This window comes from Muscardinus avellanarius (genome assembly GCF_963383645.1).
Source record: "Muscardinus avellanarius genome assembly, chromosome: 10".
Lineage (NCBI taxonomy): Eukaryota > Metazoa > Chordata > Mammalia > Rodentia > Gliridae > Muscardinus > Muscardinus avellanarius.
The window spans coordinates 38,655,789-38,680,360 of NC_137796.1; the positions used below are offsets into that span (position 1 = coordinate 38,655,789).

Consider the following 24,572-nt stretch of genomic DNA (forward strand, 5'->3'; position numbering starts at 1 on the left):
AAATTGAAGAAGACCTTGAAAGATGGAAAGATCTCCCTTGCTCATGGATAGGCAGAATAAATATCATCAAAATGGGCATTCTGCCAAAAGTGATCTACAGATTCAATGCAATTCCTATCAAAATACCAATGACATTCTTCATAGACCTAGAAAAATCAGTTCTGAATTTTATATGGAGAAAGAAAAGACCCAGAATAGCCAAAGCAATACTCAGCAATAAGAACCATGCAGCAGTCATCACAATCCCTTACTTTAAATTATATTATAGAACAATAGTAGTTAAAACAGCATGGTATTGCCACAGGAACAGGCATACAGACCAGTGGAACAGAAGATACAGAAACAAACCCACACACTTATAGTCAAGTGATCTTTGGCAAAGGGGCCAAACTCATAGGCTGGAGAAAAGACAGCCTTTTCAACAAATGGTGCTGGGAGAACTGGCTATCCATTTGTAGAAAGATGGAACTAAATCCTTACCTTTTACCGTGCACAGGAATCAACTTGAGATAGATCAAAGTCTTAGCAATTAGACCAGAGACTGTGAAGTTATTAGAGGAGGGCATAGGGTCAACCCTTAAACATATAGGTACAGGCAGTAACTTTCTCAATGAGACCTCCAAAATGCATGAAATTAAAGCAAGAATCAACAAGTGGGATGGCATCGAACTAAAAAATTTCCGCTCATCAAAGGAAACCATCAAGAACCTAAAGAGAAACCCTACAGAATGGGAAAAAATATTTTACCAGCCACCACTCTGATAGAGGGTTGATATGCAGAATATACAAAGAGCTTAAAAGAATACACTAGCAAAATAAATAACCCAGTCAAGAAATGGGCAACTGAACTTCACAAAGAAGAAATACAAATGGTCAATAGATACATGAAAAGATCTTCAACATCATTCGCCATCAGCAAAATGAATATCAAAACTATGCTGAGATTCCATCTAACCCCAATCAGAGTGGCAAACATAAAGAAATCAACAACAAATTCTGGTGAGGATGCAGGGATAGAGGATTTTTTTTTTTTTTTTTTTTTTTTTTTTTTTTTTTTGGTGTTACTGGGGCGGAACCCAGGGGCTTTCTACCTCCAGGCTATACTCCCAGACCTATTTTATATTTTATTTGGAAATAGGGTCTCACTAGTTGCTGAGAGCCTCACTAAGTAGATGAGGCTGGCTTCAAACCTGTGCAATCCTCCTGTCTCAGCCTCTCAAGCGCAGAGATTACAAGCGTGCGCCACCACGCCCGGCAGAGGAACTCTTTTATACTGTTGGTGGGAGTCCAAACTAGTTCAGCCACTATGGACATCAGTGTGTAGATTCCTCAGAAAACTAGGAATGGATCCACCATATGATCTGGCTATACCACTTTTGGGTATCTTTCCAAAGGGATATTTGTAGTTCTCATATCACAAAACTACAGTAACATATGCATTCCCATGTTCATAGCAGCACAATTCGTAATAGCCAAAACATGGAACCAACCTAGGTCTCCATAAACAGATAAATGGATTGCAAAATTATGGGAAATACACACAGTGGAAATCTACTCAGCTATAAAGAAGAACAAAATCATGTCATTCCCAAGAAGATGGAATACCTGGAGAACATTTGTTAAATGAAATCAGCCAAGCACAGAAAGAGAAGGGACATATGTTTTCTCTAATATGCCTAAACTAGGAACTATTAGGAATACCAGAGGGACTCCAGATAATGGAGGGGAAACCTCAGCAAAGCTGAAATGGAAGGGTAGGAGATAAAGAAGGCTGAGTTTGATTAATGGAGAAGCTACATTCGAATATGTGTAAAAGTATAAATGTAGCATGGTTAACCTGGACTGTCATTGTTGGAGGAGGGGAGGGAAAGAGGGGTTGGGAGAGGGCACCAAGCACAGTGTGAATATATGCCATTTTCAATATGATCCACATAAAAATAAAATAAAAATAAAATAAGTAATAATATATGATGCATGTATAAAACTTACAATAGTATTTTTCACACTAAATACCCAATGATTGTTTACTAGAATCATAATCAACACCATCATTTAATCTTCACAAGAAAATATGGAGATATATATATGTTTTACAAATAAAGAAACAAGAGCTAAGAGATACTAAATGATTGCCCAAGACTGCGCTGCAAAATAGTGGTTTCTGACTTGTACTCTGGCCTTTCTGATACACCTAAGCCAGTGTATCTGCGCGCGCGCGCGCGCGCGTGTGTGTGTGTGTGTGTGTGTGTGTGTGTTTTACTCAAAATTGAACCCAGGGCATTGTACCTCTGATCTACAACCCCAGCCCTATTTTATTTTTTATGTTGAAACAGGGTCTCACTAAATTACTGGAGCCTCACTCAGTTGCGTAGGCTTGCCAGGAAACTGCAGTCCTCTTGTCTCAGCCTCCCAGGTTCTGGGATTACAGGCATAGGACATGGCTTTTGGCTGCCAGTACTCTTAAAATAGATGATTGCCATACTTGAGAGGGTGAGACGGGAGGATCACAGGTTCAAGACTAGCCTCAGCAACTTAGTAAAATTCTCAGCAACCTAGCAATACCCTGCTTCAAAACAAAAAATTTGAAAAAGGGCCTGTGACTGTGACTTGGAGGTAGAAGATCTCAGAGTTCAGTCCCCAATAACCAAAAAGAAAGAAAAGAAAAATACAACACCGCCTTAGTAGACCTGGATCTTAATAGCATTATAGAGTGTAATATATGGAGCTGGGCATGGCAGTACTTGGGAGGCTGAGACAGTCAGATCACAGATTTGAGGCGAGCCTCAGCAATTTAAAACTGTTTCAAATTTTTAAAAAATAAGTGGGCGTGGTGGTGCACGCTCTAATCCCAGTACTTGGGGGGCTGAGACAGTAGGATCACAGGTTCATGGGTAACCTCAGCTACTTATTAAGGCCCTCCACAACTTATACCCTCTTTTATTTTATTTATTTTTTTTAATTTATTTATTTTTATTGGTGCACTGTATTCATACATCATAGTAGGATACATACTTTTGTAGACATACATGCACACTTTTCCCAGTCAGCCCCCACCCAATCCCCACCCCATTCTCTCCCTATCCCTCCCTCCCATGCTTGGCTTAGTAGTTGACATCTAGTATTACGGCAATTTATCTAAAATTAAAAATGATAATCTCACATAACAGTTTCATTTGTCTGATACCAAGCTTTTGATGACTTAAAGATAACATTTCAATATTTCTTTTTGCTTTCTTTCTTACCAGAGAATATTTTTTTTCTATTTTAGGTGAAACTATCATATATTTATATATTTATTTTTCAGAAAAAAACTCTATCCTAATATGGAATATGGACTCTAGGTACCCAAAATGATCTTGAAAAAGAACAAAGCTAGAAGATATATATTTTCTGATTTCAAACCATATAAAGCTACAATAATTGAAACAGTGTAGTACTATTCTAAAGGCAGATATATAAACCATTGGAGTTAAATAAAAGCCTAGAGCTAAATTCTTCCCTATATTGTCAAGTTATTTTTGACAAGGTTTCCATGAACATTTGGTGGTGGAAATATTAATCTTTTAACTAAATATTGTTAAAAAATAATAATTACATGGAAAAGAATAAAATTGGACCCTTACCTAATCCCATATACAAATATTAACTCAAAATAGATAATAGACACTTAACCTCTGCCCAAATATAAAATACTAGAATGTTTGTATTAAGTTAAAGCTGTCATGCAATGATTTCATTGTTAAAAATACAAATTGTACTTGTACTGTCATTTTATACTTCTTACTCTTGTCAAAACTAAAGTAGGAGTCATTTTGTTATTCTTTTTTCTTACGTTCTTTTGATTTTGGATACAGGATTGTACTGAGGGAAAGAGACTACCAGCTAATTTAGGTACTCTGCAGAGTAGGTGTGAGTAAGTGTATAAACAAAAAAATAAATGGGATTTTGTTTTAGTTTCTTATTAATTTTCAGAATTCAGGTCATGTGTTTGATTAGTTAGTAATTTGTTCATAGTAGGTTACTCTGTGTGTGTGTTTGTGTGTGTGTGTGTGTGTGTGTGTGTGTGTGTGTGTGTGTGTGTGTGTCTAGGCTTCTGACGATGAACTCAGTGACATTCTTCCTCCGAGGTACAACCCTAGCTCGATTTTCTTTTTTTTTTGTTTTGAAACAGTCTAGCTATGTTGCTGAGAGTTGCATGTTTGTGGCGGCCAGTCACAGCTACTTAGCGAGTCCCTCTGCAACTTAGTGAGACCCTGTTTCAAAATAAGGAATAAAAAAAAATAAAGTGTTAGGGGTATAGCTTAGTGCCCCTGGGTTCAATCCCCAGTACCACAAAAAAGAAAGAAAAGGAATAGAAAGGAAAGAAAGAAAAGGAACTTGGGGTTTAACTCAGAGGTAAAACATCCCTGAGTTCAGTCCCAGTACTAACATACACACACATAAACATCTCTCCACTATGTGGAGAATAAGGATACTTAAATGAATATTCTTAAATCTTTTTCTGTTTAACAACATGATAAATGTATGTAGGAAATTTCACATACGTACTTTCCTATTTCTCCACTTTCACATTCACTATTAAGACATTTGAATAATATATATTGCTTCTTAAAATGTATTAAAATGTTAAAGTACTGTTAGAAAAATTATATAATATTTAACTATGTATAGTTTAAAAATAACTGTATAGTTAAAGAAACATAATGTTTGGAAACAGTGTTTAGCAAGGAAAGCTAAAAAATATAATTTGACAAATATATTTGACAATATTAAATAACAGCCATAACATTTTAAGTTTATTATGGGATTATTTAAAATAATCTTGTCTAGCCTTTCTTTCCTCACCTTTACAACTTCAGAAACTAAAACAATAAAGTCCTTGCCTTGTGGAATGTTTAGGAGGCCTTTCTACTACCTTGTACAATGGTGACTGTGCTGCAATTGGGCCTCAGCTCATCCTATTACTTTTGAACCATATTCAAAAGATAGTTCACTTTTACCTCTCTTTACAAGTTGGTAAGAGCAGAGGAAAATCAGAACAGTAAGAAGGATAGGTCATGGCATTGCTTTGTGCATTCTGAGTTAGAAAAAAAAATCATCAAAGTATAGTTTCTCAGAATATGGGGTATGAACCACCACATGATCCAGGTATACCACTTCTGGGCCTCTTTCCAAAGGGATTGAAGCAAGAATATTATACTGATACATGTATATCCATTTTAAAGCAGCACAATTCAAAATAATCATTGTGAAAACAGCCTGTCTATCAGAAGATGAGTAGATCACAAAACATTGGTATATATATACAATGGAATTTTACTGAATGGGTGGGGCTTGGGGAGGCAGGAGAGGACGCAGACATAAAGAAGTTAACAGATGAAAGAATGATATGTACACATATAAAATTAGCAATGTCAATCTCAGTGACATGTCTGGGGAGGGGGAGGAAAGGAGTAGGCTCTAGAGGGGAATGCAGCAAGTGTTATGTGCATGTATATTCCTATCACTCTATACCTCAGTATCATGTATAATTACAGTGTACCAATAAAAAGTATAAAAATATTCAATTTGAAAAAAACATAGTAGTCAAGAATCTCTATATTCATCAAAACTCAAAAGCCCCCAGAGTTGAGCATCTAGGAGACATTATTAAATCTTGACAAATATTTAGGGACTAAAGTGAAGAGAAAATATTTTATCAATTAACTTAAGATAATAATTAGAATAATTTATCCTTGATCTTGATGAAGGGAAAAGATTGTCATTAAAGTACTATCCCTTGCCAGATATGGTGGCACACACTTGTAATCTCAGTATTTGGAAGACTGAGACAAGAGAAGTACAGGCTCAAGACTAGCCTCAACTTAGTAAGACTCTCAGCAACCTAATGAGACCTTGTTTCAAAAACTAAACAAAAAAGGGGGCTGGGGTAGAATGCCGTTGGGTTCAATTCCCAGTACCAATAAAAGGGAAAAAGAAAAATTCTGTCTCATGACCAGGCTTATTTCCAAAGTTTAAGCTTATATGCATATCATGATGATTATAGTTAATAGCAATACACTGTATACTAGGAAAGTGGTACAAGAATAGTTTTAAGTGTTATCAACACAGAATACGTAGTGAAGTAAGACATGCTAATACGCATGTCTTAGCTTTTCTACAACATGCATTGATGTCAAATATCATGTTGTATTACATATGTCCATTTTCTCAATGGAAAATAAGTAGTATTCTTTTAAAAACTTGATAAGGCAAATTTGGTTAACCTTTTGTATTTTTCATACTACCTCACACTAGAATTCTACCATTACTGTGTTTCATAGTGGTCAGTAGCCTCTTTAATGCAATTTTCCTGTTTTGGTATGTTCATGTTTTTCACAATATTCATTTATAACATTTGTTGTTTATTTCAGTTACTCGATTGAACTAAGGAACATTCTACCTCTGAGTTATATCCCTCTAACCCTTTTTAATTTTTTATTTTTGTTAAGTAGAATCTGGCATAGTTGCTAGGGGAGTCTCTAAATTGCTGAGGCTGTCTTCTGAATCTTCTATCTCAGCCTCCCAAGTACTGGGATTACAGGCATCTGCCTCCATGCCCAGCTCATATATAATATTTCTTATTACAAACATTCTAGTAAGGATCTGGCTCAGCTGCACATGGTGGTGCACCCTGGTGATCCCAGTAGTTGGGAGGCTTAGCGAGACCCTGTTTCCAAATAAATAAAACGAGCTGGATTGTCTAACTTGGAGATAGAATTCCTCTGAGTTTAATTCCCAGTATCATTAAAAAAAAAAAAAGGTTCTGGCTCCTTATAGTCTTGTCTTTAATCACTGGTACATTAATTCTATATTTTTATGACCCTAACATAAAAATAAACTTACCTGTTATATAACATCTGTAGCAGAAGCAAGTATACTCATGTATATTCATAATTTTGCCATTTGTCATTTAAATACAGATATTTTAGAGAAATTTAAATTATTCCTTTGTAATGCCAGGCATGGTGGCGCAGGCTTGTAATCTCCGCACTTGGGAGGCAGAGACAGGAGGATCGCGCAGATTCAAAGCCAGCCACGCTGGCTTAAGAGACCCTGTTTCCAAATGTTAAAAAGTACAAAAATAGGTCTGGGAGTGTAGCCCAGAGGTAGAAGGGTTTCCAGGAACCCCAGTACCACCAATAATAAATAAATAAATAAATAAATAAATAAATAAATAAATAAATCCTTTCACATAATAATCTAGATGTTATAATCCTCCTTTTTTTTCTTCTTTTTGTCCCATTAATATAGCTCTTGTTGCTTATAGTTGGTATATGAGTATTTGAAAAATAATTATTTCTACCACCAAATGTTCATGGAAACCTTGTCAAAAATAACTTGACAATATAGGGAAGAATTTAGCTCTAGGCTTTTATTTAACTCCAATGGTTTATATATCTGCCTTTAGAATAGTACTATACTGTTTCAATTATTGTAGCTTTATATGGTTTGAAATTAGAAAATATATATCTTCTAGCTTTGTTCTTTTTCAAGATCGTTTTGGGTATCTAGAGTCCATATTCCATATTAGGATAGAGTTTTTTTCTGAAAAATAAATATATAAATATATGATAGTTTCACCTAAAAAAAATAGAAAAAAAATATTCTCTGGTAAGAAAGAAAATAAAAAGAAATATTGAAATGTTATCTTTAAGTCATTAAAAGCTTGGTATCAGACAAATGAAACTGTTATGTGAGATTATCATTTTTAATTTTGGATAAATTGCTATAATACTAGATGTCAACCACTAAACCAAGCATGGGAGGGAGGGATGGGGAGAGAATGGGGTGGGGATCGGGTGGGGGCTGACTGGGCGATGTGTGCATGTATGTCTACAAAAGTTTGTATCCCACTATGATGTATGAATACAGTGCTCCAATAAAAATAAATAAATAAATGAAATAAAAATAAAGGAGATCACAAATAGAGTTCATATTTTTTAAGTATCTACTTTCAAAGTGAACAAAAAATAAAATTTCAGGCAAGGAATTACAATAACCTTTTCTAACTGATTTCCACATGGTAGAGAGATACAAATAAAGACATAATTAGCTAGTGATTAAGTTTGGTTCTCTTCTTTTAAGGAAAAAAATCAAATGATAAAAAACATGAGAAAATTTAAATTTAGTTATAGGGCAAAAAGAAAAAGAAAAAAGAAAGAAATCTAGCCAGGCATGGTGGCACATGCCCGTAATCCTAGTACTTGGGAAGCTGAGACAGGAGGATCACAGATATGAAGCCAGTTTCAACAACTTCACAAGACCCTGTTTCAAAATAAAATGGGCTAGGGATATAGCTTAGAGGTAGAATGCCCCCCAAAAAGTAAAGAAAGGCCGGGCGTGGTGGCGCACACTTGTAATCCCTGCACTTGGGAGGCAGAGACAGGAGGATCACGCAGGTTTGTAGTCAGCCTCGCTGGCTTAAGAGACCCTGTTTCCAAATAAAAAAAGGTCTGGGAGTGTAGCCCGGAGGGAGAAGGGCTTCCAGGAACCCCAGTACCACCAAAAAAAAAAAAAAAAAAAAAAAAAATTAAAGTAAGCATTTTCATGAATTTCATTTAGTTTAATAGCATTTTTATTATTATTATTATTATTATTATTATTATTATTATTATTACTATTTGGAGGTACTGGGGTTCCTGGAAACCCTTCTAAAGTTCTGAATTTTATTTTTCTAAAAGCACCTAATATAATTTTGTATCATATTTAGTGTATTCCTGTTACAGCAATTTCTGACTTATTAATAGTTTCTCTTGTGCTTTTCTGACCAATAGAAAGTACAAATATGATAGGAAAGCTTTTCTTTCTACCACAATCTGAATCTATTTTAGCCAGAAATAGTTTTATAAACTTGATATAGAAACCTTTCAGCCTTGGGTCTTATATGTTAAAGAAAGCTTTTAATTTCATTTAAAACCTTCTACAAATCATTACTCATGTGACTTTTATTATTTATATCTCATGGATGTTAAAGTCATCCATGAGTAAATTTTCCAGATGATACAAGGTAACTTTTGACTCACTGTTTGAGCTGTCATGCCATTGTTATACTCTGTAATTGAAAAATTAGTCATTTATTTTTGTAACTGAACTCAGAATTTCAGACTATAGATAAAAATATTTAGCCATTCTATTTAGGGTTTTTCTTCTTCTTTTAAATGCTAAATTGTTACTTTCATTTTCTTTGACCAGATGTTTCAGTCTTTGAATTTGAAAGCATTACATTAGGTCCTTGAAGTGAGTGCTGTAAAGGAAAAACATTTCTGTAATTCGAAAAGTTAGACAGTTTCTAACTGTATTGTCTACTAACTAATCACAGTATACTACTATAATGAATACACAGTAAACCACAATTAGGGGATAAAAAGGATTAATATGCTCCATTTATGTCTGTTTACTACACTTTACAGTTTTTACCAAGTTATTTCCTTCACATTTAATCTTCAGAATGACCACATGTTTTGGTCGTTACTTTTCTTTTGATCATTTTACAGATGAAGACAAATAATGCAAGAGATTTTCTTTTCTGAAAATTATATTGAATCATTTTTATTTGGTAATTGGCATGGAACAACTGGATATCAATCTGTAAAAATTATAATAGAATTATATCTCATGTTTTATCCCAAAATAAATTTCAAAATTTATTTACTTTGTGTGTGTGTGTGTGTGTGTGTGTGTGTGTGTGTGTGTGTTACTAGGGATTGAACCCAGGAGCACTCTACCTCTGAGCTGCATACCCAGTCCTGTTTTTTTATATATATATATATATATATATTATTATTCTTTATTTTGAAATAGTCTCACTAAGTTGCAGAGGGCCTCACTAAGTACCTGAGGCTAGCCTTGAATCTGTAATCTCCTGCCTTAGCCTCCCAAGCACTGGATTACAAATGTGTGCCACCACACCTGGCTAATTTCAAAAATTTAAAAGTAAAACCAATGCTCAGAATTACTAGAAGAAAAAAGGATGTGGGTGGGCCAATTAATATTGTCAAGTGTTAAATGCAAAATGTAGAAGCCATAAAGAAAAGACATCGTAGACAAAAATGTATTTTCCATAACATGGAATGCCCCTCTACAAATTATCAAGTGAAAGACCAACATTATTCATAAGAAAACTAAAATTGCAAGTCACTACTTGCACATATCTGACTGGCAGAAATCAGAATGTTATCCAGGCATGGTAGCACACGCCTGTAATCACAATACTTGAGAGGTTGAAATAGTAGGATCCCAGCTTCAAGGACACCCTCAGCAACATAGTGAGACCCTCGGCAACATAGCAAGATTCTGTTTCAAAAATAAATAAAATAAAATGGTCTAAATGGTGTAGTTAAGAGGTAGAATGCCCCCCCCCAAAAAAAGGTTTAGTAATTAAGCCCTTAGTGCAACCTCTTTGGCAGTGATTGTCAAACTATGATACAAAGTATTGACCTGTGGCAGATTCCCTCCAAGACTCTCTAGGAGGGCCACAAGATCAGATCTATTTTCTTAATAATGCTCAGATATTTTTTTTTGCCTTTGTCACTGTGTTGATATTTGCACTGAAATGGGTAGTAGGTAATGTTGCTTTCAATTTAACTTGAATCGAAGCAGTAATACCAAATATTGCTAGCATTGATTGTGTTCTTCACCAACATACACTTAAAACATTAAATTATTTTATTAGTACTTTGCAATTATACATCATAGTGAAGTTCAATGTGATAAAAACATACAGGTACAAAGCTCTTGGTATATTTCCCTCTACATCCCAACGAGGTTCACTCTCCTCACTCCTTCATTTTAGTGAAAATGGTAGTAATACCTTCACATATTACTATAGGACTTTTTGAACTGTTTTCTTCTTCAATCCTCCCTCTTCCCCTCTCTTATGCCCTCCTCCAATCCCCTTCCACTACTCTATAGGTCTCTCTCCACATTATCTAAAGTTCCTTTTGTTTTCTATTTTCTCTGTAGCTTCTACATAGCTGGGCGTGGTGGCACATGTTTGTAATCCCAGTACTTGGGAGGCTGAGATAGGAGAATTGCAGATTTGAGATCAGCCTCTGGTACTTAATGAGGTGCTCTGCAGCTTAGTGAGACCATGTTTCAAAAATAAGGAATAAAAAGTAGGACTAACTAGGGTGTAGCTCAGAGGTAGAATGCATCTGGGTTCAATCCCCTGCACCAAAATTAAAAAAAAAAAAAAAAAAAAAAGGAATAGAAAAGAAAACATACAACTGTGGACCTTCTGAGACTGGCTAATCTCACTTAGCATGATATTCTCCATTCCATCCTTTCCTGCAAGTCATGTAATTGTTCTCCATGGCTCAGTAGAATTCTGTTATATATGTATATATATCACATTGTCTATTTTCCATTCATGTGTTGACAGACAGCTGGGATGGTTTCATAATTTAACCACTATGAATTGTACTGCTACCAACATGAATACGCATGTATCACTATACTTTTCTGACTTTAATTCTTTTGGAGAGAAGCCAAGGAGTAGTATGACTAACTGGGTCATATTCCCAATCTTTGAAGGAACCTCCATAGTAGTTGTACTAATTTTCAATCCTACCATCAGTGTATAAGAGTTTCTCTTTCCTTACATCCTTACCAGCATTTGTTTTTGTTTGTATTCATGATGATTGCCATTTTAATTGAAATTAAGTGGAATCTCAGTATCGTTTTTGTTTGTAGTTCCCTATGATTGGCAATTATGTTAAATATTTTTTCATGTGTTTATTTGCCCATTATGTTTTTTTCTTTTGAGATGTGTCTACTGAATTTATTTGCCCTTTTTTTTTATTGGGCTATTTGTTTTCTTTGTGTGTGTGTGTGGTGCTAGGGATTAAACCCAGGGACATGCTACCTCAGAGCTACACCCTTAGCCTAATTTTTTATTCTTTATTTTGAAACAGTCTCACTAAGTTGTGGAGTGCCTCACTAAGTAGCTGAGGCTGGCCATCAACCTAGATCCTCTGGTCTCAGCCTCCCAAGTACCAAGTAGTGGGATTGCAAGCATGCACCACCATGTCCAGCTGACTATCTGGTTTTTTTTATTGTTGATTTTTTTTATTTCTCTACATAGACTAGTCTAGATATTAGTCCTCTCAGAGGAGTAACTGGCAAAGATTTTCTCCCATTCTGTATGCTCTCTCTTTAAACTCTTGATTGTTTCCTTTGTTGTGCACAAACTTTCTAATTTGATCCCATCCCATTTATTGATTTTTTATTCTTTATTTTGAAACAGGGCCTCACTGAGTCACAAAGGGCCTCACTAAGTAATAGCTGAGGCTGTCCGTGAACTGTGATCCTCCTGTCTCAGCCTCCAAATGCTGAGATTACAAGCGTGCACCACCTCATTCTTTTTTTTTTTTCTTTTTTTTTTTTCTTTTTTTCTTTCGGTACTGGGGATGGAACCCAGGGGCATTCTACTTCAAGCTACACCCCCAGCCCATTTTTAATTCTTTATTTTCTGGATCTTGTGTTCTTTCATATTAATTTTAGGATTGTTTTTTCTAGCTCTATGAAGAATGTCATTGGTATACTGATAGTGGCTGCAGTTGAACTTATCTCTGTCTGCAGGGATCCCAGTGGCACCCATCAAGACCCTGAGTTAACAAGCTGCCCCAGGAAGAGATTGCCCTGCCCTTACACAGGGATTTGCATGGCAATGTGCATATTCCCAGGTCTGGGAGTTTGCAAATCGCCCCTCTGGAGGTGGGAGTGGGGGGTACAGTCAGACACAGCAAAAAGATGTATTAGCAGACCATTCCTAGGGACTTTCCACAGTTCCCCACACCAGGCAGCCTTGGGGTCTATGAGTTGAAACAACTCAGCCTACCCAGTTTCAGGGTCGGAAAGCTATAAACTCCCACTAGTAGGTGTTTGGGCACTGTAAACACCAACACTGGAGGCCAACAAGGGACCACATGATAGAACCCAGGGGCTTGCAGGGATTCATATGAGCACAACTACAGACTGGAAATTTAACACTCTCCCTCAGCAAAGTGTGCTCTACGTGATCATAGCCAGCAGATCAGCTGTGGTGTCCCCAAAGCCATCAAACCTCAGCAAGCTGCCACAGGCTCAGAACATAGCAATCACTGGCCCACTGCAGAGCCATAGCAATAAAAACAGCATGGTATTCACACACACACACACACACACACACACACACACACACACACAACAGTGGAATAGAGTAAAATATACAGAAGCAAACCCACACACTTATGGCCAACTGACTTTTTTTTTTTTTTTTTTTTTTTTTTTTTTTGGTGGTACTGGGGTTCCTGGAAGCCCTTCTACCTCCAGGCTACACTCCCAGACCCATTTTTATATTTTTATTTGGAATCAGGGTCTCTTAAGCCAGCGCAGCTGACTTCGAACCTGCGTGATCCTACTGTCTTTGCCTCCCAAGTGCGGGGATTACAAGTGTGCGCCACCACACCTGGCTAGCCAACTGACTTTTGATAAGGTATCAAACATATAGATTGGAGAAAAGACAGCTTTTCAACAAATGTGTTGGTAAAACTGGTTATCCAGTTATAGAAAAATGGAGCTAAATCCTTCTCTCTCATCCTACACAGGAGTCAACTAAAGGTGGATCAAAGACTTGGAAATTAGACCAGAGATTTTGAACCTACTAAAGGAGGGCATACGTTCAGTACTCCAACATATACATGCAGGTAGAAACTTCATCAACAAGACCCTCAAGCTTAGGAAATTAAAATAAGAATTAATAAAAGGGATGGCATTAAACTAAAAAGTTTCTTCTAATCAAAGTAAACCATCAAGAATCTAAAGAGAAAGCCTACAGAATGGGAGATCTTTGCCAGTTATCCCTTTGACAAAGGACTAATATCTAGAATATACAAAGAACTTAAAAGCCTTTACACTAAAAAAACAAATAACCCAATGAAGAAATGGAAAATTGAACTAAATAGACCATTCACAAAAGAAGAGATACAAATAACCAATATATACATGAGGAAATGTTCAACATCATAAGGAATCAAAGAGATGCAAATGAAAACTTCATTGACATTCCTTCTAACCCCAATCAGAATGACAATTATTAAGAAGTCAAACAATAGCCAGGCGTGGTGGCGCATGTTTGTAATCCTCATGCCTGGGAGGCGGAGACAAGAGAATCGCAGGTTCGAAGCCAGACTTGCTGGCTTAAGAGACTGTTTCCAAATTAAAAAAAACATAAAAAAATAGGTGTCTGGGAGTGTAGCCCGGAGGTAGAAGGGTTTCCAGGAACGCCAGTACCACCAAAAAAACAACAATAAATTGTGTTAAGGATGTGGGGAAATTGAAACTCTTCTACGTTGTTGGTGGAACTACAAATTAGTTCAGCTGCTATGGAGATTCCTCAGAACAGGGAATAGACTCACCATATGATCCAGGTATACTATTCCTAGGTATCTTTTCAAAGGGGCTGAAATTAGAAAATCAGTAACATATGTATAGCCATGTTCATAGGAGAACTTTTTTTTTTTTTTTACAGTACTGGGGATGGAACCCAGGGGCATTCTGTCCCCAAGCTGCATGCCCAGACCTATTTTTTATTCTTTATTTTGAAACACCGCCTCACTGAATTGCAAAGGGCCTCACTAAGTAGTTGAGGCTGGCTGTGAACTGTGATCCTCTGTTTCAGGTTTCCGAATGCTGGAATTATAAACATGCGCCACCACCCCTGGCTAACACAATTTATAATAGACATATTATAAAATCAACCTAAGTATCCATCAACAGATGAATTTATTGTAAAATTATGGGATATACACACAATGGAATTCTACTCAGCAATAAAGAAGAACAAAATTATGTCATTTGCAGGAGAACATTATGGTAAGTGAGATTAGCCAGTCACAGACAGCTGGGCGTGGTGGTGCACACCCTTGTGATCTCAGTACTTGGGAGGCTGAGACAGGTAGATTACAGGTTCCGGGCCAGCCTCTGCTACTTAGTGAGACCCTCCGCAACTTAGTGAGACCCTGTTTCACAATAAAAAAAAAAAAAAATAGGGCAGGGCATATAGCTTGGAGGTCAAATGCCCCTGGGTTCAATCCCCAGTTCTGTTTAAAAAAAAAAAAAAAAAAAAGGAAGGGTCCTATGTTTTCTCTAATATGTGGAAACTAGGAGTAGTTGGGATACCAGGGAGTATCTATCCACGTAATAGAGAAGAAACCTATGGAGGCAGGGAAGAGGTCTAGGGGAAAGGTAAGGGAAAGAGTGAAGATCATTGAAGAAATTAATGCCATCAGCTTTGTGTACATATGTGGAAATAACCAGTTTCAATCTCGGTACTCTGTATATGGAGGAGGGGGAATAAGAAGGTAGCCTGAGGAGGGGAACCCATCAAGTGTTGTGTGCATGTATGAAACTATCAATGTGATTTACATTATGATATCAAACTAATGCACCAATAAAAGCATATTTTTAAAAAGAAAGAAAGAAAAAAGACTGAGAAGAGCCCAAGCAATTCTCAGCAATAAGGTTCTCGAGGCATCTCAATACCTGATTTTAAGTTAAACTACAGAGCAATAGTAATAAAAAAAAAAAAACATGGTATCATAACATACACAAAAACATATATATAGATAGTGAACAGGATGGAAAACTCAGAAACAAATCCTCATATTTATAGTCTGTTGATTTTTTTTTATAAAAGTACCAAAATCATACACTAGAGAAAAGACAGTCATTTCAACAAATGGTGTTGAGAAAACTGGTTATCCATTGTAGAAGAATGGAATTAAACCCCAACCTCTCACCCTGCACAAGAATCAACTCAAGCTCTATCAAAGCACTAGAAATTAAACTAGAAACTTTGCAGCTAATACAAGAGGGCATAAGACCAATATTCCAACATATAGGTACTGTAAGAAATTTCATCAATAGAACCCTGAAAGTGCAGGAAATTAAAAGAATTAATAAATGGTACGGCATTAAATTCAAAACCTTCTGTAGAGCAAAAGAAACCATCCATAGTCTAAAGAGAGAGCCTACAGAGTGGGAGATCTTTGCCAGCTACCTCTCAGATTGAGGACTTAGGAGCGTAAAAAACTTAACACTAAAAAATTCAATCAAAAAGAGGCAATTGAACTGAATAGACACTTCTAAGAAGAAATACAAATGGTCAGTAAATATATGAAAATATGCTCAACATTAGCAATCAGAAATGTAAATCAAAACTACACTGGAGTTAGATGCATATCGTGAATGGCAATTATCAAGAACACAAAAAATAATAAATGTTGGGAATGTGGAGAAATAGGAACTGTTAGTGGGACTGCAAATTTGCATAGCTGCTATGGACATCAATGTGGCAGTTTCTCAGAAGATTGAGAATGGAACCACTATATGACCCAGAGACACCTCTCCTAGGCATCTTTCTAAAGGAATTGAAGTCAAAATACTATGCTGATACATGCATGTCTGTGTTTTTAGTAGCACAATTCACAATAGGCAAATTATGGAACCAGCCTATGTGTGTGTCAACAGATGATCTAAAAACTGGTATATTCACACAATGTAATTTTACTTAGCCTTAAAGAACAAGATTGTGTCATCTGCAGGAAATTAGAGTTTGAGAATATTATGCTAAGTGGAATTAGCTGATCTAATAAAATAATGAATAGTCTATATTTTCTTTCATATGCACAAGCTAGATATAAATTGGGAAAGAATGATAACCTCAGAGGAGCACACCAGTGGAGTGATGGAGAGGGTTTAGGGGAGGTGCAAGGGAGGGAGGAAGATAGAGAAGTAAAGAAGTTAACAGTTGAAATGCTATGTGCCTATAATTAAATTACGAATGCCAATCTCAAGGACAGGACTGAAAAGGGGAGGCAGAAGGTAGTTTCAGAGGAAAATGCTCCAAGAGTTGTGTGGATTTATATTCCTATTGCTCTATACCTCAGTATGATGTATAATTACAGTGCACTAATCATATTATATAAAAAGCTGGGCATGGTGGCACATGCTGGTAATCTCAGTAATTGGGAGGCTCAGACAGGAGGATTGCAGATTTGAAAACAGCCTCAACCTAGCAAGACCCTGTTTCAAAATAAAAATAGTGCTGGGGATGTAGCTCAGTGGTATAATGCCCCTGGGTTCAACCCCCAGTACTATATATATATACAGAGAGTTGGGATATATATATATATATATATATATATATATATATATATATATACACACACACACACACACACACACACACACACACACACACACACACACACATACCCCAACTCTCCCAGCATTTGGGAGGCTGAGACAGGAGGATCCTGGGTTCATGGACAGCCTCAGCTACTTAGTGAGGCCTTCTGCAACTTATTGAGACCCTGTTTCAAAATAAAGAAAAAAAAATAGGGCTGAAGGTATAGCTCAGAGGTAGAATGCTCCTGGGTTCCATCCATAGTACTACAAAAAAAAAACTCTTCATTACATTGTTTTTTGTATTTTTATTCTCTTTTAAGTTAAGTTAGACTCTGATCTTTTTCTTTGTTGTTTGTCTATTTGTTTGTTTGTGGTACTGGGTATGGAACCCAGGGGAATTTCATCTCTGAGCTATGCCCTCAGCTCTGTTTTATTCTTTTATTTTGAAACAAGGTCTCACTAAGTTGCTGAGACTGGCTGCTAACCTGCAATCCTCCTTTTTCAGCCTCCTAAGTACTGGTATTACAAGCATGCACCACCACACCCAGCAAAATTGTTTTTTTTTTTTTCTTTTTTTAATGCCTTGAGATGTACCATTAGGTTGCTTATTTGCAATCTTCTGGAGTGTGTAGGCACTCATACCTATAAACTTTTCTCTTAGAACTTTGCCTTCATAGTATCCCAGAATCTGATATGTTGTATCTCTATTATTATTTAAATCTAGGAATCTTCATTTCTCCTCTGATTTCTTCAATGATCCACTCAACATTGTTTCAGAAGTATATTGTTCAGTCTCCATGTGTTTAGTTCTTAGAGTTTTCCTAGCTGTTGACATCTATTTTCATTTCAGTATGAAGTGATAAGATGCAAAAGAATTATATTGAATTTTTATATGTGGAAAGACTTGGTTTGTGACCTAGAGTCCAATGGATTTTATTAGAGCAGGGAAAGTTTGTGGTCGTTGTTTTAGACTCTTCATTCTCAGTAACCTTTAGGACATAACTGCTTCTTGAGTTTGGATGTTATTCTTCTGACTATATATTTCCATATGTATCAACCAAAACAACATATTAAGGCAGATTGTATACAAAAGCAGTATAAAAATCTAATACTATGTTCTGCTAAGACAGCTCAAAGTCAGCAATTCCATTCTTCTTGCAAAAGTTACTTATTTTTGACAATATTTTTTCCATAAAAAGGATTTTATTGTATACACCTGTACCATCTTTGGAAAGATAGATAAAAAATTGCTAGAGTGGTTTCCACGGTAGAGGGAAACAGGGGACAAGAGTAGAAGAATTTTTTTTTTTAATGAAATACCTCTTTAGCAGTTCTAAAACATACAGAGGGGGGAAAAAAGCTATACTTTTTTTCACACTTTTATCACACTTTGCCTAAATATTCTTCCTGTTGAATATGTTACTGGAAACTTTTTAGGTTTTTTATAGTTATTTTTCTCTCTGTATATGTAAACCTATACAATGAATGATATTTCTTTAATAATAATACTTTCATATCCTTCTACGTGTAGATACTACTGTGGCCAAAAGTTAAATGATATGGTATACTATAGCAAATAAAGCATCAATTAAATTACCATAAAATCATTCCTCAGACTTACAAGCTAAGTGACAACTACATTGTGAAGGTTCACAAAAATTGATTTAGCTCTGAATCATCCTAATTCATAAACCCCATGTCAGGGACAGTAGACAGAAGAACACAATAAGAGGAGCTGATTCCAGGTTCCTCATTAATCTCACCTGTTCAAGCATTTGCAGAACAGTGCAGTTTAATGAACCATTTAGTTCTAAAGATCATCTCTATCCTTCATTTGCTTTTATGTTGATAAAAGTTTTATTGGTGCTTTTTAGAATATGGAATGCTGAAAGATTTATAATTCATGGACTATAGTTAATGCTAAATAAAAGGCACTTCAAACTATATATAAAGATGAATCTTACATTTAAAATGGGCTGTATAATAGTGTGTTGCTGTTGATAAGCTTATGTTTTTCCTGTGGCAGCAGTGGTAATTATATAAATAAATTAATGCTACCCTTTTTGCTTGGTGCAGTGGCACACACCTATAATCTCAGTAATTTGGGAGGCTAAGGTGGTAGGGTTGCAAGTTCAAGGCCAGCCTGGGCAATTTAATGAGACCTTGTCTTAAAAAATATAGAGAGTTCGTGAGGTAGCTCAATTGTAGAGTGCCTCTGGGTTCAATCCCCAGTAACAAAATAAAAATGGAAATAAAAAAGGTGAAAATAAGATCTTTTACAAAATTGCATATTCAACCATAGAAAAGTTTGCAACTTAAAACATAGTTCATATAATAAGTAGCAAGAGCCAAGGTGTTTTGTTTTTTTTATAAAGCCATGTCAACTTGGTTTTATCAAGACTGATGAAAACCTTAAACAAATTGGAGTTTTTGTCTGCCATACAGAAACACTTTATTTGGTGCCTTTAATGGACTCTTGAAGTTTCTTTTGGCAGATGGAGATGGACACATGGATCACTTACTTCCAGGCTGTGAAGATAAAAACTGCCAGAAAAGCACCATCTACTTACTGAGATCTGTAACAAAACAGGTATTATCAGCTTGGTTTTAAATGTAAACAGTTACGTGCATGCTTAAAAAAAAAAATCTTCAAAGGTTAGACAAGACATTTGAAGAATCAAAACAGAGAAATCCAAAATTAAGCTTTTGACTTCCTCATTTTAACTTAATAAAATACATTTATATCCATTTTTATTCATTTAATGGTATAGAAAGCAGTGCTATAATCATTTCTATTGAAGTAAACCCCTTTCTAAATCCTATACTTCGATGGACTATTAGCATTTTATATGCCAGGAAAAAAATGCTAAAACATAATAAAAGGTTATACAATAAAACATCTTATTTATTTTCAAAGCTAATCTTGTTTTTATTTATTATATCTAGGTCTGTGCTTATTTTCTTAAGTTGAGGACTGGGGACTTAACTCAGTGGTAGAACACTGACCTAATGTGCTAGAGGAACTGAATTTTCATCCCCAGCATTAGAAAAAACAGTGGCCTCTCATTTTTTCATGCTGGCATTGTACCTATAGCTTATAGTTAAACAATCTGGAATCTGAAAGTCACTTGGAGGATTAACATGAATTGGTCAGCTTTATTTTCTTGTGTGCAGTAATAAGTAATAAAATAACATGTTGACTTTTATGGGCCCGTATGAAGAGGGAACATCTTATTTTATATGAAAACATTAAAGCAAATGAATCTTCATCCAGTTACCATTCTAAGAACATTTAATTATTCCACCTGTAAGTTTTATTATCTTGAAATTTTTTCAGGTTGGAATCAATTAAAACATTAGGTCAAGTAAAACTCCATTTTGGGTTCATCAGTATAAGTAAATCTAGTAATTATAGCCTAACTTCAAGTTACAGGTGATCATAAGAATATTTTCAAATTATTCAGTCATTTCTCTAGAAAATAATGTCAGAATTCTTTGGTGATTATTATGCATATCACAATAAGTAAAAAAAAAATCATTTTATTTTTCAGAGCTTAATACAGTTACCTTAACAGAAATACTTTACCCTATGTGGTATGTCCATATTGTCCATAACTTATCCAGAAATTTTAAATAACTTGGCATTTTTTGAATTATTTTTTCCTAAATGAAATCAACAACCAACTTTTTTCAAAGTCATGCTAAATTGTTCAAACATTTTGATGACAAACTAATACTTTTTATCTGAAGAAAGGTTAATTTTTTGTAAGCTCATTTTCTCTAAATATGTCTTTATTGTTAATATTTTTGGCCTTTTTCCATTGCAAATTACATTTTCATTAGAAAACTGCTGAAATATTGTCAACATCCTGTTAAACCCTTTTCAAGTAGCTATTTTTAATATAGGTTACCTTGCAGCCTTAAAAATTAATCACCTTTCTATGAGAAAAAAATATATGTAGGCATGCTTGGTCTGCCATTTTAAGACATCTCTGCCAACTTTTGTTAAGACATCTTCAGGCTAATAGCATGATTTTCATTCTCCAGATTTTTAGTTTTGCATTAGTCTATCAAAAAGTAAAGATTTAACTTCTTCCGGGAAGATGGCGACCGAGAAAAGCGGGGCTTAAGAGCCCCGCTAACAACAAACCTCCATTACCACAAAATCGGCGCCTTTCATAGCCAGAAAACACCATCACCAGTGAAACAAAAAATCACCAGGCTCCAGAGAGAAAGCAGACTGAGAACAGAGCCACAGAGGAGATAACCGGCCTATCGCCGAGGACGCGGCAGACGCGGCGGCAGCAGCGCCATACTGCCGGCGAATTCACTGGACGGCTACAGCAAGCCGAGGTGAGCCACTGCGGAACAGCCAGGCGGGATTTCTCCGCGCAGAGAGCATCTAAAGTTCCCAGTGGGCGAGCTCAGCACATGCTGCAGGGATTCAGAGTGGAAACCAAAACCAAGAAGAAAAAACCAGCCCCACAGCCGAGGGCGTAGCAGCGGCGCCATATTGCCACCGGCAGCAGCAGCACCGAATCCAGAGAGGCCAATACAGCTACATCTGCGTACTCAAGAACAGTGAGTCAAATTGCGGGCCACAAAGGAGAAATCCCAGTACTGTACTCCCTGGGACTTGACCCAGTGGGGGAGGGGCGGTGGCAGAGATATCACACCATAGGAGAACGTGCAACCTGGCACCCCCCACAGTCTAAAGCAGCCTCTAGCGACTCTCTGGGTCGGAGACTCTGTGATAAAACCCAGTAAAGGAGTAGTGGGGTCCGAGATACTACTGACTCGAGATCCAGAACACCTTAAGGGAAGTCATAGTGACCCAAGGGAAGAACCCAGAGAAGGCACTAACTTCCGAAATCATGGGAAAGAGGAATAATTCTGGAGCAATAAATGCCCACAACCCCACAACATCAGAACCCGATAAAACTGAAAATCAGAGATTTCTAGAAGATCAAATCAGGAAAATAACTGTAGAAATAATAGAGGTGCTTCGAAAAGAACTCAGAGAGAGCCAAAAAGAGATAAAGGATGCAATTAATGAAGTAAAGGCCTCAATTCAAAGCACAAACAACCGATTAGAACACATGGAGAACAGAATCTCGCTCTTAGAAGATGAGCAATCCAAAAATGAACGCATAGTTTCTAATCTAGAAAAAAATATCCGACAGCAGGAATCTGATATTGAAGAAATACGGGCCCATTTTAAGAGAGCTAACCTAAGAATATTTGGAATAGAGGAGGGAAAAGAAAGTGAAACCAAAGGGATCAACAATCTCTTCAAGGAAGTAATAGCAGAAAATTTTCCAGACATAGAGCAAGAGGTCGATACACAGGTCCAGGAAACTTATAGAACTCCCTTTAGACAGGATCGGAGAAGAGGATCCCCACGCCACATAATTGTCAAAATGACCAATGTGGAAGCCAAGCAGAGAATCTTAAAGGCAACAAAAGCAAAGGGCCAAGTGACATTCAGAGACAAACCAATTAGAATCACTCCAGACTTCCCAAACCAAGTTATGAGAGCCAGAAGGGCTTGGAGTAACATATTCCAAACTCTGAAAGAAAACAACTTCCAGCCAAAAATTTCCTACCCAGCAAAACTTTCTATCAAATTAGATGGAGAAATAAGAAGCTTCCATGACAAACAGAAACTGAAGGAATTTATGTCTTCAAAACCAGCACTAGAGAAAATACTCAAAGAGATTAACTACAAAGAAGAAATAGGTAACACACTCCAGAACTAGAGAAACAAGATTTTCCATCCAACAAACAACTAAGATTGGTTATCTGTGGAGATTCATTATTTATGTTAGTCTTTTACCTATCTGTAAAGGGTATTGTTTGCCTTTATTGTTGTTAATTTCTAGGATTCCTAGTTGGAATATTAATGCACCTTCAGATATAGCATTTGGAAATATTTTATCCCATTCTATTAGTAACTGTTAACTCTGTTTACATTGTCTTTGGATATACAATTTTTTTTTTTAGGGAGTTTGTATACTCCTCTGTTGCCTGTGCCTTTGAAATCATAACCAAGAAATCACTGCCAATTTCAATGTTGTGAGGTTTAATGACCCAGATTTTCTCCTAAAAGTTTATAGTCTTAAGATTTATATTTAGGTCTATTATCTATTTTGAGTTAATATTTGTATATGGGATTAGGTAAGGGTCCAATTTTATTCTTTTCCATGTAATTATTATTTTTTAACAATATTTAGTTAAAAGATTAATATTTCCACCACCAAATGTTCGTGGAAACCTTGTCAAAAATAACTTGACAATATAGGGAAGAATTTAGCTCTAGGCTTTTATTTAACTCCAATGGTTTATATATCTGCCTTTAGAATAGTACTACACTGTTTCAATTATTGTAGCTTTATATGGTTTGAAATCAGAAAATATATATCTTCTAGCTTTGTTCTTTTTCAAGATCGTTTTGGGTACCTAGAGTCCATATTCCATATTAGGATAGATTTTTTTCTGAAAAATAAATATATAAATATATGATAGTTTCACCTAAAAAATAGAAAAAAAATATTCTCTGGTAAGAAAGAAAGCAAAAAGAAATATTGAAATGTTATCTTTAAGTCATCAAAAGCTTGGTATCAGACAAATGAAACTGTTATGTGAGATTATCATTTTTAATTTTAGATAAATTGCCATAATACTAGATGTCAACTACTAAGCCAAGCATGGGAGGGAGGGATAGGGAGAGAATGGGGTGGGGATTGGGTGGGGGCTGCCTGGGAAAAGTGTGCATGTATGTCTACAAAAGTATGTATCCTACTATGATGTATGAATACAGTGCACCAATAAAAATAAATAAATTAAAAAAAAAAAAAAGTAAAGATTTGTGCCATCAGAAGAGAAGAGATTTTATAAGGTTTTTTTTTTGTTGTTTTAACTAGCCAATTCTATTTCTTTATTATAACCATATAGAAATAAAGGAATTTGCTAAAAATTTAACTTCTATTTTGATGACAGAATTCATTTTTCTTTTCTGAAAATTGCCTGTCAGATGAAGCTTGTCAGGCCTGGTTTTGTGGAGATGATGACCAGAGCCATTTTAATGTACAGGAGGAGAAAAAGAGAGACTCAGCACATTCTAACTTTCTAAATTGGGCCTCCTGAAAGGACAGGAGTATCAGATGATATTACAATTTGCTCTAGTTCTTTAAAATAATCATTTGAGGTTATATTTCTCTTCAGTACAACTTATAATTGGTCAATTCAACTAAATATGTATTAGTATTCATTGAATCTCAAGGTTTTGTGATTTTATGAAGAATATTCTATGACTCTGTGGACTAGTTCATGCAAAGAGGCTAGTGATAAAGTAAAAGGGA

At 35.9% G+C, this 24,572-nt stretch overlaps 1 protein-coding gene across 1 annotated transcript in view; it reads left to right on the forward strand.

Annotated features, from left to right (window-relative positions):
* The window catches only part of ITFG1 (integrin alpha FG-GAP repeat containing 1), a gene marked incomplete at its 3' end in the record, with an annotated part of 248,608 nt that overhangs the window by 145,210 nt on the left and 78,826 nt on the right, over positions 1 to 24,572 (forward strand). Inside the window, exon 9 of the mRNA XM_080703290.1 lies at positions 19,707 to 19,801. Coding sequence (XP_080559416.1) covers positions 19,707 to 19,801 — 95 coding nt within the window. The remainder of the gene's footprint in view (positions 1 to 19,706; positions 19,802 to 24,572) is intronic.